The following is a 15251-nucleotide window of genomic DNA, read 5'->3' as shown; positions in this document are numbered from 1 at the left end:
AGTATGAATCTGCTTCCTGACTCCTGAGAAGCAGCGTTTGGGCAGCTTTTTTCCCACGTCTCAATCTCTCTCGTGCATTTGTGACTGTCTCTCTGTCACGAATTACCATTTGTTTTGACACCACACATTGTCACCCACCAATAAAGCATCAAAGTTCACACTTTAATCATGATAAGCACCAAAACCAATATCACCATTCACCACTTCCCTCTTTCTAATTTCTTCACCCTTATAATTCCCACCCATCACGGCTACACTACTTCTCAATCATTAATTTTTCTTTTTTTACACCCAAAACAATACAAAATAATCCATGAAAATGAAACCCACAACTAAAAGTTAAAACACGCATCACCATCCTCATCCTCACATTAATTCCACCATATCTACACCTTAATACTATATGTCAATTCAAATTAAAGGAAGATAAAATGAAAGAGACACTAATACAAAGTAACATTAAGCATGCTCAAACTTATTAATTAATGTTCAAAGTGTTTTACAAATGAAATCAAATGAACAAGCATGCATAAATGAACAAAAAAAGAAAAAGAAAAAAAAGAAGAAGAGGCTTTTCTATAAACTAAAGAGACTTTTTTTAAGTCTCTCGAAACCCCACCACACTACAAACACTACTAAATATTCTTCTTCTTCTTCCTCTTTTCTAAACATGCATAGAAAGGTTTGCATGCGAAAGATCCTTTAACCATTCATACGTTCGGAGATGTGACATGACTTGCTTTTGGCGTTGCTTTTGGTCTGCATTATTATGTTGCTGCTTATTGTCATTTTTCGTCCTCGACGACGTCGCTTTGGATTCTCGATGAACATGTTGTGCCAACAATACCTTCTCTTTCGTCGAGTACATACTACTATGCTTCGCACCACTTGTACTATTACAATGTCCCGCATTAGGAGTTGTACGTTTGCTCTTTACCATGATGATGTTGGGCGCTACAACTGCGTCTACCGAGCACTTGCATCCACTTAAGAATTTCCTACTCTTCTGTTTCTCCACGTTCAAAACGGCGCCGTTATCCTTCTCCACAGTATTCGAATTAGTAGTAGTGGAATTGTTGGTTTTAATAGGACTAATAATATTGCTATTATTATTATTATTACTAAGGCTGTTATTTCTACTGACTGAAGGAGGAGAAGAAGAAGAACCTTTGTTATTCACTCTGCTATTGCTGCGAATGAAATTAACCTTGTTCAGTTCTTGAAGTTCAATATCGGGTGTCCGTACCAAACCCAGCCGGAAAAAGTCCCACATCGAAAATTTATGCTTCCGGGGAGTACTATTCGTACTACCGACTCGCTCTAACCGGGCGCTCGAAACTCGGATCTGAGGCTTCGGACTCGGGTGGTAGAAGAAATGGTTTCGGTTTCCCAGCCTTGGCTCAGAAGTGACTCGAGTAATGGTTATGGTAGCGGTGCTGCTTGACGAGTGTTGGGTGCTTCTACTGCTGCAGCTACTGCTCCGGCTGCTTATGCTTCTTAACACACCCAACGAGCCATGGTCCACGAACTCGGGTCTCTTAGTCGGGTCTATCCGAGCCGGGCCAGCGTCGGAGCTTACCGAAAGGCGGAGCGGTAGAATTTGGCCGCGGAAGAATAATTCGTCGGCGGAGCACATTTCGGACATCGTGGAGAGAGAGCCACCGCACACGGAACCGAAAGCGAACTCCTCTTGCGTTTCGCCGCTGCTGCTGCTGCTAGTAACGACGTCGTTTTTTGCGTCGTACTCTTCTTCTATGCGTAATTGCTTGTTGTCGTTATTATCTTCTTTCAGGGAATTGTGTACCGGAAGATCACAGAGTGAGACATCTTCTTCCTCTTGATGATCATGAACATCAGAATTTGAATTATCTTCTCTTACTTTTTCCATGTTGTATAACAAGAGAGAAGAAAAAAAATTTAGTTTTTGGTTCCTAGTCACAAGTAAGTAGTCCTTATAAGGACAAAGAATATCTAGATGTATATAGAGAGACGTAGATATATATATTTGAAAAATATTTGAGAAGAGAGAGAAGAATGTGTCCCTTTATCCTTGTTTGGGAGCTGAGAAAATAACTGTGCCTAACCTTTAAAGGGGGCAACCACTAGCTAATAAGCAAAACCTGTGTCATCTATTCTCTGCGCTCTCGCTTTCATTTATTGTTTATTGTTCTTTTTAGAACATCAGAAGTGGGCCTGTTAATTTATCTCTGCTAAAGTTATACATACCTATACATATATATAAATCTTTATTTATACAATTTAAAATTTGTACTTGGTGGTGGAAACATTTCTGCACTCGCAGTGGATTGGTTTACAAAGATCTAATTTCCACTCTCTTTTATATATATTATACATGAAAGAAAAATTTAAGAAGGCTCTATCTATTAGTGAATGGGCAATGAATACAAATTTTCTTTTTTAAAAAAAGTAGTTACACACATGGAACTTTTAATTGAGCGGCGCTGGAGGCTATAATAATATATAATAAAACTAACGAATTTTGTTGGTTTTTATTATGTAATTAACGTTCTTAAAATTCCATGGACAATTATAAATAAATTCATATATATATAAGGGTCCATATAGTTATGTGTATGTTCGTCTCGAAAGAAGATAAATGTAATTTGGTCGAATTTTTTTACAAAGGCAATGGTACCCATTGTTTCACCGCAGAGGGGCAAGCCTTCAAACTAATTATTGTTTTGGTCCCCTTTTTTGTTAGCTTGTTTGTTGTTGCTTTCAAATTTTTAATTATTGATTGCAAAAATCTACATAGTCGACTGAATTATGCCCTACATTATTAGATATTCATAACCCATTTAGCTTAATTACTATATTTATATCATAATTATATACATCATACACAGTTAATTATATCTAGTTTTCCTGTTTGCAAAGGATTCGATTTATATATATTACGTACATATGAACTGTATCCACATGTGATGGTGGGGAATTTTCCCCACCGATGTAGATTAGTAATTATAGTTTGATTAATGATCTATATCTATCTAGCTACTCCGAATCCGAGGCTGATTTAAAAACTATAATTGCCATAAATCTTATGCATGCTCCAAAATAAGTAATCATCTTTGCCTAATAGGATGCTTCAATGATGTTCGAGCCTATAAAGGAGCACTACTCTGTCTTAAAATATATATAAATATAATTAGATTTAATTGGCATCACAATTGTGAAAATAAAAACCGTTTGTCCTTGATTTGAAAAAAAATATAAAAAAAATTCTTGATTTTATGCTTACTTGTTCAAAGTAAGTTTTATTAATAACTCTTACCACAAACACCATGTTATAACTACACTGATAAAACAGAGGACAATGGCAAACAATAACGTATATCAAAGAAGACTATGAAGAAAGTAAAACGAGAAGAAGGAAACGTGAAATAGAAAAGTTGTAGAGGAAAAGTGAATGAATGATAACAAGCTCAACTTCTTCATAGTCAGAGACTTGCTTTTTATATTGATTAGAAAAGTTTGTTAATTACAAAGTATATCAACACTACTACAGAAAAGTAAAGTTGTTACAAAAGACTGTTAGACAAACATCCCTAACTAATAATACAACTAACTAGGAGTTTATTGTACCGTTAACATTACTACAAAAAAATTGGTCTTTCTGGAAAGGTTGGGCCCACCGAGAATCTGAGCGCCGAGATTGTTTCTATGTTAAATGTCAGTGGTACCCAATCTCGGTGGGCGAATTAAGGAGCACCGAGATAGAGAGCAATTTGATGGCTGATGAGACTATCTCGACGGTTTTGGCCTGCCAAGAATGGGTGCGAGTGTTTTTTTCTCAGCAGCTTCGTTCGACCCGCCGAGATAGGGCATTGCAGGGGAATAATAATTGTAGTTTTTTTTCTTTTTTTCCCCTGCTATATTAATTGATTATATCTTGTATTTACACCAGACCCAGATAATTTACAACAGATAAACATATTATAGAATATATATATATATATATATAAGATAACATGCTATCTAAATATTACTCAAAAACTCATAAAAAATGTATAGATCTATGTTGTGAATATATGTTGCAAGTTAGTAGTTATTAGCCTAGCTATAAACAATAGTCTAACTGATTAATAAACTCTAACTGAAAGTTTAGTCTAGCATGCCCAATCTACTCTTACTAAATACAATAGTCATGCCGACATATACTTAGTGAAGTAGTCCACCCATTCCTCACGCACAGTGTTGATCTCATCCATTGTATATATGGTTTTTTCATGACACTACAAAATAAAAGTTAATTTCAAACTATACATTAGTAGTGTCTTGATAATTGAAAGTGTATAAAGATATGTTAAGTACTTACATGCTTCCAAAGATATTCTTTTGGGTCTTTCTCCAAAGTTAAATCTATTATTAGCCGCATGTCGTAAAAACCACAAACAATATCATTAGGTTGTTGAGGACCCTGCATATATATACATATATTATACAAGTTATTATATCAATCAATGAATTATAAAATATAAATAAAATGAAATAAGTTTCACATTTGAAATCATGCTTGAACTGGAAACCAAGTGATGCCCCCGATCTTCCTTCTCGGATTATATTGCATTGTGTTTTTCAAATGCACTAAAAATAAAATAAATTTTCAATTAAATGATGCACTTAAAAATCCAAATGCATTGCGGTACAAAGTTGAAATGAAACTAACCTTTTGACTACATTCACAGCATCTTCTCTTGGATCGTTACCAGCTGGATCAAAAAAATATACATCCTGGCTGGATGCATAAATGACTAGCAACATCCAGTGTCGTCTATAAAAACAATGTCAGACATTATTTATTAATAATTTAAAAGAACAAATTATAAATATACAGGACATCATTTCATACCCAGACTTATAAACTACCAATAACATTGTTCATTTATCTGCTAATGCTAAGCGATTGGAAAGTGCTCTTGCTCGGTCTTCATTATTTGACTTTGTATTAATACATGCAAACAAAGACGGCTCCATGAACAAGGGAAAGATATCATATTAGGGTCCTCTCCATTCTCTATAGCAAATTTCATGAAATATTCAACTCATTCTTTGTATTCTTTGGACAATCTATTTTTTTTCATCCAATCTCTATCCATCTCTAACTAAAATCACATAATACATTCAAATACTATTATAGGTAAGCATATGGTCATACTAACCCAATGATTAAACATATATCTCAGCTTTAGTAATAAGGAGTTGAAAATCATCTATAGGGTTAAAAAAAATTGAGCAGAGTTCCTCATATTTCTACATATTATCCATAATTTTACAAATCACAAAACAATCATACAATACCACACCACAAAATTCATCATTATTTATCTACAGCACACAAGTCTCAGATCTTAATTCTTCTCTAATTATCATTAATATTTCTCATAATATATCAATATATCATAAATTTTTAAACATATATTTCAATTTTAGTAACAAGAAATTGAAAATCATCTACGGGGTTAAAAAAAAATTGAGCAGAGTTTCTCTTATTTCTACATACTATCCATAATTTTACAAATCACAAAAAAACAATCAAACAATATCACACAATAAAATTCATCTTTATTTCTCTGCAGCACACAAGTCCCAGATTCTATTCTTCTCTAATAATCAATAATATTTTTCATAATATATAAATATGTCATAAATTTTATGGTAATGTACATTTCAAAATGTTAAGTCCTTCTAAATCCACCTAAAATGTTAATAATATTATGGAAAGAAATTAATAATAAACAAAATATAAATTCTAAAATCATATCTCATTAAACTAATAAACTAAGAAAATATAATTATACAAACTTTCAAAATGAAAATTAATATTATGTCAAAATAACCAATTTAACATATATATTTCTGCAACAAGATTTTATTTAACACAATATACATCTTAACATATTTAAAAAATTGAAATAATAAATTATAATATTAATTTTTGGCCAAAATTAAAAACTATATATATTAAAATGACAAAATTCATCTAAACTAATTTACAATAATTTAGTTATAATTACTAACATTACCAATATATTCAACTACATAATATACAAAAAAAAACACAAACTAAATAAATCATAATATTATTTTCGGCCAAATATAAAAAAAAAAAATCAAATTTGACCAAAAATAGCTCCAAATCAATGTCTCAAGGTCATTTAGTCTTCTATGAAGATAACCCACCCTATTTTCAACCAAAAACAACCAAAAAACAACATACATTTATCAATTTTCTCAAACTTTTATAAAATGAAAATTATGGCAAAATACTTACCAATACCAAGCACCCAAAGTTCCTCTTGATATTAGATGACTATGGTGATGAAAAAGACCCCAAAACCTTCAATTTCAACCAAAAAACTCAAAAATGGTGGCTGGTTTCAATGGTTCTGCATGGAGGAGAGGAAGAAAGAAGAAGAAAGAAAAGAGGGGGGAAATGGTGGTTGTGGTGGCTCTTCTCATGCATGGGGCTTTTTTGCCTTGATTTGGGCCCTATCTCGGGGGGACCGTGGGGTACCGCCGAGATAGGGCCCAATACTGGGCTAAATTTCAATTTTTTATATTTTTATTTTTATAAAAAATACCTACCAATCTCGGCATACACACACTGGCCCACCGAGATTGGTATGACGAATTGTGCCTATTTTTTTGTAGTGCATCCTCCCTCAAGTGCCATGGAGGAACTTGAAGTGTCAGCTTGAAACATAAACTTTGAAACTGAGCAATCTGTAGTGGTTTAGTGAGCAAGTCAGCAATCTGAAGATGTGAAGGAACATAACGAACTTCAAGTTCTTTGGCCATAATTTGATCACGCACAATATGGAGATCAATCTTTATATGTTTGGTCCTTGTGTGAAATATGATAACTCTACAAAATAGAGTTATTTTATCACTTTTTATGTGCTAATTGTTGCTTAATTCTTGAGTTTTTAATTGATTTATTAAGTTTTAAAGTAATTTTGAATTTATTGAGTTTATTTTGATTTTATATATTTTTGTGTGTTTTTATAGTTATTTTGTTGTAAAATATTGTAGTTAATTATTTGAATTATTGTTGTTTAATTAAAAGGTAAAAAATGTTGTTTTATTGAAATTAAATGTTATGTAAATTAAATTTTAATTAATATTTTCATGGAAGTTATATGGTATATTTTATTAGAGAAAATAATTTATTTTTAATTTAATTTATGATCATTTTGTAGGAAACAATGTGCATTTTGTTACTTTGAAAAGTAAGGAAAAGAAATGAAAAATTTGGCATTTATGAAAGCCAACCTCACCCTTCAGCAGCTTCTGCCCAGGCTTAAGCCGAAGCCGAAGCCCAGCCTTCTCCTGCTGCTTTCGACCCATCCTTCCAGCCCAGCCTTCCTGGCAGTCCAACGGGCCACCTGCACCCATTCGGCCCAACAAACAGAAGCTTCCCTCAGCTCCCCCAAGCCCAGCCGAAGTCACCTGCCAGCAGCCCAAAGTCGTGCCTTCACAACCCTTTGCCTGATGCACCTAGCTGCCCCTTCCCACGCCCTTGCACCCGAAGCCCAGCAGCAAGCCTTCGGCCTAGCAGCCTGCTTGCTTCCCACCAGCTGCCTGAATCACCTAGCCCAGCCACCTCTTTGGTCCCCTTGAGCCCAAAAAAAATGTCCCCTTGTCCCTTTGTCTCATTTGTTCAAAAATGCAAATTTTTTACCTAAACTTTTCTATACATTTTACTCAAAAATCATCATTACACCCTATAATTTACCCATATTTTCCATATTATTAATAATTTAATTAATTTAAATTGATTATTTTAATACTCTAATTTTGGCTATAAATAGGGAATTTTCAAGACCATTTGGGAGTGCTTTATTTTGGGGGAGGTCACGCTACAATTTCTATACTTTCAAGGCCCTCCATTCTCTTCATCTTTTTGGTCATTTTTCAATGAGTTTTTAGAGGAAAAATTTGGGGGTTTCTCCTCCAAATTTTCCTAACCTCCAAATTTTCCTATTTATGTTTGTAATTTTTTTTTTTTGTAATTTCTAGTCTAGTTATGAGTTTCTAATATTTTAAAGATTATAAAGGTGATGATGAAACAATATGTAACTAGATGGTATTTATGTTGTATGTTGATTTCCCATTTTGTGCAATAAAGTTTATGGATTTTCTTCTTCAAATATTTTCTTTCATCTTAAATATCTTGTATTTTTTTTATTGTTATAACATATTTACACTTTGTTCTTCATTAGTGCAAAATCATAATATTCTTTGTGTTGACCGCGTTTTTGGCCAACGACGTGAGAACGTCAAAAACGATAAACCTTCAAGAGAAAATAAACGACACAGACGATTTTATAGTGGTTCAGCCCCAATGTGATGGTAATAGCCTAATCCACTTAGAGTTATGATTATATATCTACACTCAAGATCAGATGAACCTGAGTCAACTGAGTTTCTTCAGTGTAGATTACCAGAATACAGGAATTCTCTCAAATACAAGTACTTTCTCTCTCTAGAAAATTCAGATCAAAAGTTCAAAATTCCAAAAGTCCCATTTATGATTCCATAAGCCTTGTATTTATAGGCTTAGGATCGCACAGATGATATCCCCATAATCGGGATATTTTATTATTTTTATTATATTTAAATTACAACAATATTTATAATGCAACAGTACACTAAATTTGTGGGATAAATGAGAGATTCCCGCGCATACCAAGACCGATTCTTGTTGAAGCCATTTCTAGGAATCTTGACGTAGTCCTGCTCTACCTAGTTGATCCATATCACCTTCAGTCTGGTCGGCCACACCTTTATTGGGCAGTCATGCACTTGACTGGGCAGACATGCACTTAGTTGGGCAGACATGCACTTAGCTGGTCGGACATGGTCATGACCGATCGGCCAAGTTCTTGCCTGGTCGGACAAAGTCATGCCTGGGCAGGCAAGGTCACGCCTGGGCAGACAAGGTCATTCCTAGGCAGATAAGCACGTGACTGGTCGGGCAAGGTCATGCCTGGTCGGTCATGACACTTCTCAAGCCAGTCAAAATTCCTCAATGGCCTACTGGGCTACTCCTAAGCCAGGTCACCCATCCATTCCTTGTCGCTTGTCATTTCTATTGCCACATCATCATTTTCAAATTTTGGGGATAACATTTGCCCCCCAAGTTTATTATATGATATCTCACATAATAAACTTTTTTTCTCCACAGCTGACGGCACTATATAAAAAAAATAATTGTTCATCTTCCCGCCATGCAGCAGACCATAACTCCACAGACCACAATCACTGCAAATAACGGCTCATAATCATGGGGAGAAAAAATATCCCAGGAATTCTAAGGGTCCAAATATAAGTGGTAACTCCCACTTTTTTCCTTTAAATAAGCCCCCATACTTACACATTCCCACTTACACAAGAAAATTAGATTTCAAAAACCCTTCCTCTTCTTTTTTCTCCCTTGGTCGAAACCCTTTGGTCTTCTCTTCTTCCTTTGGTGGCCGAAACTCACAAGGGTCTTCAAGAGGAAGCTTCATTCTTCAAGCATTCTCTAAGGGCTCTTCAATATTGGGTAAGTCTTCTCTTCCATGCCCTTATGTTCTTGTAAATTTTTTTTAAAAAAAAACTTCACGAAAGCACATGCAATGGCCGAAACTCCATGGGGCACTTTTTCTTGAATTTTGTCTATGAGTCTTGGAGATATAACATGTATGGTGGCTGTTTTGATAATGTTTGTACTATGGGTAACCCAACATTATCTTCAATTTCATAAGAATTCCAAGAAAAATAGGTCAATTTAACCTAAATCATGATTTGGGTTTTTGATGGCATAGGTGGTTTCAAGAACATTGATAAACCTCTCAATTTCCCACTTTGATCTTGTAATTGTGTGTTTTACATGAGAAAACATGTTTGTGTTAGGGATTTTAGGCTCTTGCTCTTTTTATTTTTATTTTTTTTGGAATGGGCTTGTAGTGAGATTTTGGGGTCATTCGGCCATTGTTGCATTTTTCCCCTTTATAAGATTGTGGTCCGATCGGACCATGAGTGAGCTCCTCGGTCCCAAGCATGTCCGATCGGACCCTTGGCTTTGGGCTCGATCCATTTGAACCCCACGGTCCTTAGGGTCACTCCTCGGATACTATGCCTCTCCCAGACAACAAGTGTGTCCGACCGGAAACCCTCGTAGGCACGCCAGGGTGCTAGGCTCCTCGGATGCACGGTGTGCAGCTACTCGGGGAAACGCGTGGCAGCACCTCGGACGCAATTGCTTCACCTTGGACTTTGGGCACCCGGTCGGACACCATCGTAGGCTCCTCGGATGCACGGTGTGCAGCTACTTGGGCACATGCGCACGCATCTCCTCGGACGTCTCGGCACCAATAGCCCATCACGCGCATGCCAGCTCCTCGGACGCCACACTCCGCTCGGACACCAAAGGGCAACTGCTCGGCCACAACACGGGCTCCTCGGACAGCCCCTTAGGCACGCACACACGGACACTTCTTAGGTACTTTTAGGTACAATTGGGCAAAATTTATTTTTTCTCCATGCATGCTAAATTTTCACTACTTAGACAAATTTTTCTAAGTAGAAAAATAAATTTTGTTCTTGTTGAATTTTATCTGTATGGTTACTCACCTCCCCATTTTTTAATTTTTGTAGCTGAATCGCTTTGACTATAGGGGAGGTGACAACCACACGGACTCCGATACATCTATCCCGCAGTCAATCGAGACCCCTCAAAGCAGCGACTCCTCATCAAAGTCTTCCACCAGTCGCACTCCTGAGGATCGCCTCCGCCGCTTCAAGCAGATCCTTCCCCATTCAGCTTTGTACTTTCTCCACGAAGAGCAGTTTCTTCAACAAGCTGCACAGTCGACCATGAGGGTGAAGAAGTCCAATAGACTCCCCTAGGACCAAGATCCACAAGTTGCCCGCAGAGCAGTGCAAAAGGTGGTAGAACGCAGTGAGGCCCACACTACAACTTCTTCGAGACCACCTCTTCAGGTGTCAAAATCAAGCAAGACTCGGAGACGAATCACCCAGGAGTTTGCCACCGAGGTCCAGCACTTGGCCGTCCAAAAACTACGGAAGGCAAGACAAGAAACACCTTCCTGGTTCACTGCCTAGCCTACAAAACTCAATCCTGGGATGTTCGACAAACACATCCAAGATTTGGGTTTGAGTGGGGTGAACGTGAAATGTCCGCGCCCTCACCAGAGAACCAACAGGCCTGGCGGACCATACTGTGCCTGGTCCAGGCACCATATCTACGCAGGAGCGACACTCCCACTACACCCTTTTTTCCAGTCTGTAGCAGATTACTTCATCGTCTCCCCTTTCCAGATCGCTCCAAACGGGATTCAGGCATTGTCTGCGCTGTACATTCTCTACTATCTGCAAGGCTGAGATGAGCCTACTCCTCATGATGTACATTACCTGTTCGACTTCAGGACTAACCCAAGCCATAAGAACACGGGCTTTTTCCACCTCTTTCACAGGCAAAAGGGGGTTAAATACCTTTGTGGTATCGCACACAAGTCGAACCCCAGGAAATACTACACAGAGTATTTCCTCACATCAGACATCAAAGCCAACAATTTGGCTTTTACACATGCGGGTCCGTTCAAGCAACCCTTGCCCACTAAAGAGATGTTCAAGCGAGCAAAGGAGTTGGCTAACATGTGTATTGAGGAGAAGGACGTGAAAAATCTGGTTACCGTGGACAACCTTCAGCTGGTGGGCCTGATTCCATGTGACCAAAATATTACAGCGGAGAGTACCACTGAGGAGAATAATGCGACCGATTAGTCCAATGCCGGGACTGAGGTGGTGACTGACCAGTTTTCTCCTGGGCCAACTCTGCACTCTCGTAGACCAGGCAATCTTGTCATTAGGGAGCCTCAGCCTGAGTATCAGCGTAGTCCTGCTATTCCCGCCCAGCCCGGGAAGGGAAAAGCCATCCAGCCTGAGAGGGACCTCAGCTCATCATCTGACGACGACGACGACTTCCTCGATCAGATCCTCAAGTCAGGTCTAGTAGTCATAGCAATATGTTTGATAACTTGGTGATTTGAGACTAATAAAACTGTAGTAGTAATATACTTATCTACATTTTATTATTAATTTTTTTCTAACGAATCTTGTGTTTTCCTCTTTTGCAGATCCAGAGATGTTCAGGCACTGCATCGCTCCTCCTGCCTCGAAGAGGAAGTCTGGCGAAGGAAGTGGCTCCACTCCCCCGAGCAAGGTCCCGAGGACAGTGCCACCGAGCCAAGGGAGACAACCTGAGGGGTTAGTTACGATCCTGTAGTTGACCCCTTCCTCGCTTCCTCCATAAGCGAGCCTAACTCCCCCTCGTCCGTCCGACCCGAGCGAGGCACTACGTACTGCTAGTACCATTGGGAGGGGAGCAGTTGATCAGACCTTCCACGATGCTTCAATGATTCAAGGCTTTGAATCCTTCCCTCGAATCAGTGTTGATGTTGTCTTAGAGAAAGGGATTTCTCAATTGGCGAATGTAAGTGCTCTACCACAAGATAGTTTGTTACTTATGTTCATACTTTGTAGTAACCTTTTGTTTTTCATGCAGACGCTCATGACCATCTGCCATGCCCAGCACCGATCAGTCGACTACAAGGAGTTGATTAAGGTCTTAAATGATCAACTGATGGAGGCTCAAGCTAAGGTAGATGCTTTTCAATCCAAGTTGGAGCGGTCAGAGAAGACTGTGGCTGAGCAAAAGGAGTCTCTTAAGGGGTTGGCTGACGGGAATGATCAACTAACCCAAGCCAACAAGTCACTGACTGATCGGCTAGACAGACTGACTCGTGAGAACAAGGGGTTAGCTCGCGAGAACGAGGGACTAATTCGCGAGAATGAGGAGCTGAAGCAGGAGAAGGAAGCTGATATGACTCGCTACAAGGAGACCTGCTTCAACTGTTTTTATTAGGTGTGGAAGCTAAACAAGCCTCTCAACCTCGACTTTCTCACCGAGGAGATTAAGGTAGAGGAGCTCGCCAAATGTGAGGCCAGGGCTGCTGAGGAAGCTGTTAATTCTACCGGCACTACATCTGCTTCCCCTACACTATCATTCCGACCGGAAGGAGCAGTGGATGCCGAGGAGGGGGTTGATCAACCTACTAGAGCTGACCAGTGATCCCTCATCCTACCAGAGATGCTTCTGCCCGACCAGACAAGTTGTCGTCCTACCAGCCTTCTATCATACTTTGTTTTGTGTCTTTTTATATACTTTTGCTCGTATGATCGAGCTGTTTGGCACTTGCACTTTACTTTTCTTTTTTAACTAGCTTGAAACATTTAAGTCTTTTTACACTTAAAACATTACAAGTTTATTGTGAATAGTAAAGTCTCTATATGCCCTTTATTTTCACATGAGTACTTAGTTTTCTAACATAGAAATTCTAAACATTTCATAAGTCCATACTAAATATACTTTCTCATGCTCTTATTGCTCTAACATTTTATGAGCATAACGTTTATTATCACACGAATATCTGCTTGTAACTTAAAATTTTAAAAATTCCAAGTTACTTAAGCTTTGTCAAACAAGTTAGCTTAATGGCCTTTTTAGACTTCAAAAATTTACAAGTCAGCCTAAAAACAGATATCTTTGCTCGTGCTCTTATTGCCTGTATTGAAGTGCACGCCAGTATACCCTATGTGCCCCCCAAGTGATTGAGGGTTGAAAAATCCTTGATCACTTGCTACTTGACCGAATTTGTCCGAGCAGTTACTACTCGTGAAACACATAGAATATACAGACATATTTCAGCAGTTAACCACTGCAAAAACATGCAGCTATTTAAACGTTGGTCATTCATCTGATCAATACCGACCAGTTGAACATTGCCTGGTATATATGTATATTTATTTTTAGAAGACCTGTTTTGTTTAAATTGTAATGACAGTTGAACACTGCCAAGCAAGAATAATCAACACATATGCAAAATTTGTAGCAAGATTCGACCACGCTGCGCGTGATCTCTTTTATTACTCGTAATAAATAAATGACAAAACGTGTCTAATAACGAGTCTCAAACAATACAAACTTAAATAACAAGTTAGGCACTTGATACAAAGCTACTACTCTGTAAGCAGTATTTATTGATAATATTTCCTCAAGTGCTCGCCATTCCAATAGTTCCTGATCAGCTCTCCATTTAACCGAGCAAGCTTGTAGGTGCCGGGTGGCAAGACTTGCTCAATTTGATATGGTCCTTCCCAGTTTGTTCCTAGTTCGCCAGCTGCCGGATCTCTGACGAATTCTGAGGACCAAATCTCCAACCTGGAACTTTCGATCTCAAACTTTGGAATTGAAGTAGCGCGCCACTTTTTGCTGATGAGCAGCAACTCTCAAGCTTGCCTTCTCTCGTCTCTCCTCAAGGAAATCCAAAGATTCTGCTAGCAATTGATGATTCTCCTCCTGGTTGTACATAGTCCTTCGATGAGATGGTGGGTCTACTTCAACAGGTAACATGGCTTCATACCCATATGCCAAGGAGAATGGGGTATGGCCAGTTGCTGTCCGGGCAGTAGTCCTATATGACCAAAGGACTTCTGGCAATTCTTCCGCCCAAGCACCCTTAGCTCGCTCCAGATGCTTTTTCAAAGTGTCCTTCAGAGTTTTGTTTACGGCTTCAACCTGCCCATTGACTTGTGGATGGGCTACCGAGGATAAACTTTTTGTGATGCCATGCCGAGTGCAAAAATTGGTAAATATGTCACTGTCAAATTGGGTGCCGTTGTCAGACACTATCTTCTTGGGCAGACCATAGCGACATATTATATTCTTAACCACAAAGTCCAACACTTTCTTTGAGGTGATCGTGGCTAGTGGTTTGGCCTCAGTCCACTTAGTGAAATAATCCACTACAACCACTGCAAACTGCACTCCTCCTTTCCCTTTGGGCAATTTCCCGATCAGATCAATGCCCCACACTGCAAAAGGCCATGGGCTCTGCATTTTCTTTAAGACATTTGGAGACGCCCTGGGCACTTTAGAAAATCTCTGGCACTTATCACACTTCTTCACATACTCCATAGAATCCTCGTTCATTGTAGGCCAGAAAAATCCTTGCCGCAAAATCTTTTTAGATAGAATTTGCCCCCCAGCATGATCTCCACAGAACCCTTCGTGCACTTCAGCTAATAAATTTTTTGACTGGTCGGGTGTTATGCACCTGAGTAGAGGTAGGGAGTACCCTCTTCTATACAACACTCCATCC

At 38.5% G+C, this 15251-nt stretch overlaps 1 protein-coding gene across 1 annotated transcript; it reads right to left on the bottom strand.

Annotated features, from left to right (window-relative positions):
* Nucleotides 1–454: 454 nt before the first annotated feature.
* Nucleotides 455–2174, bottom strand: LOC133808446 (probable membrane-associated kinase regulator 1). Its single transcript, XM_062245871.1, has one exon. It carries the CDS (start codon nucleotides 1886–1888, stop codon nucleotides 665–667), a length of 1224 nt encoding a protein of 407 aa, XP_062101855.1. The 5' UTR covers nucleotides 1889–2174; the 3' UTR covers nucleotides 455–664.
* Between the last annotated feature and the right edge of the window lie 13077 nt (nucleotides 2175–15251).

Source organism: Humulus lupulus, chromosome 1, assembly GCF_963169125.1.
Source record: "Humulus lupulus chromosome 1, drHumLupu1.1, whole genome shotgun sequence".
Taxonomy (NCBI): Eukaryota; Viridiplantae; Streptophyta; class Magnoliopsida; order Rosales; family Cannabaceae; genus Humulus; species Humulus lupulus.
The sequence above is the reverse complement of the archived record's forward strand: the minus strand, read 5'-3'. Positions and strand labels throughout refer to the sequence as shown.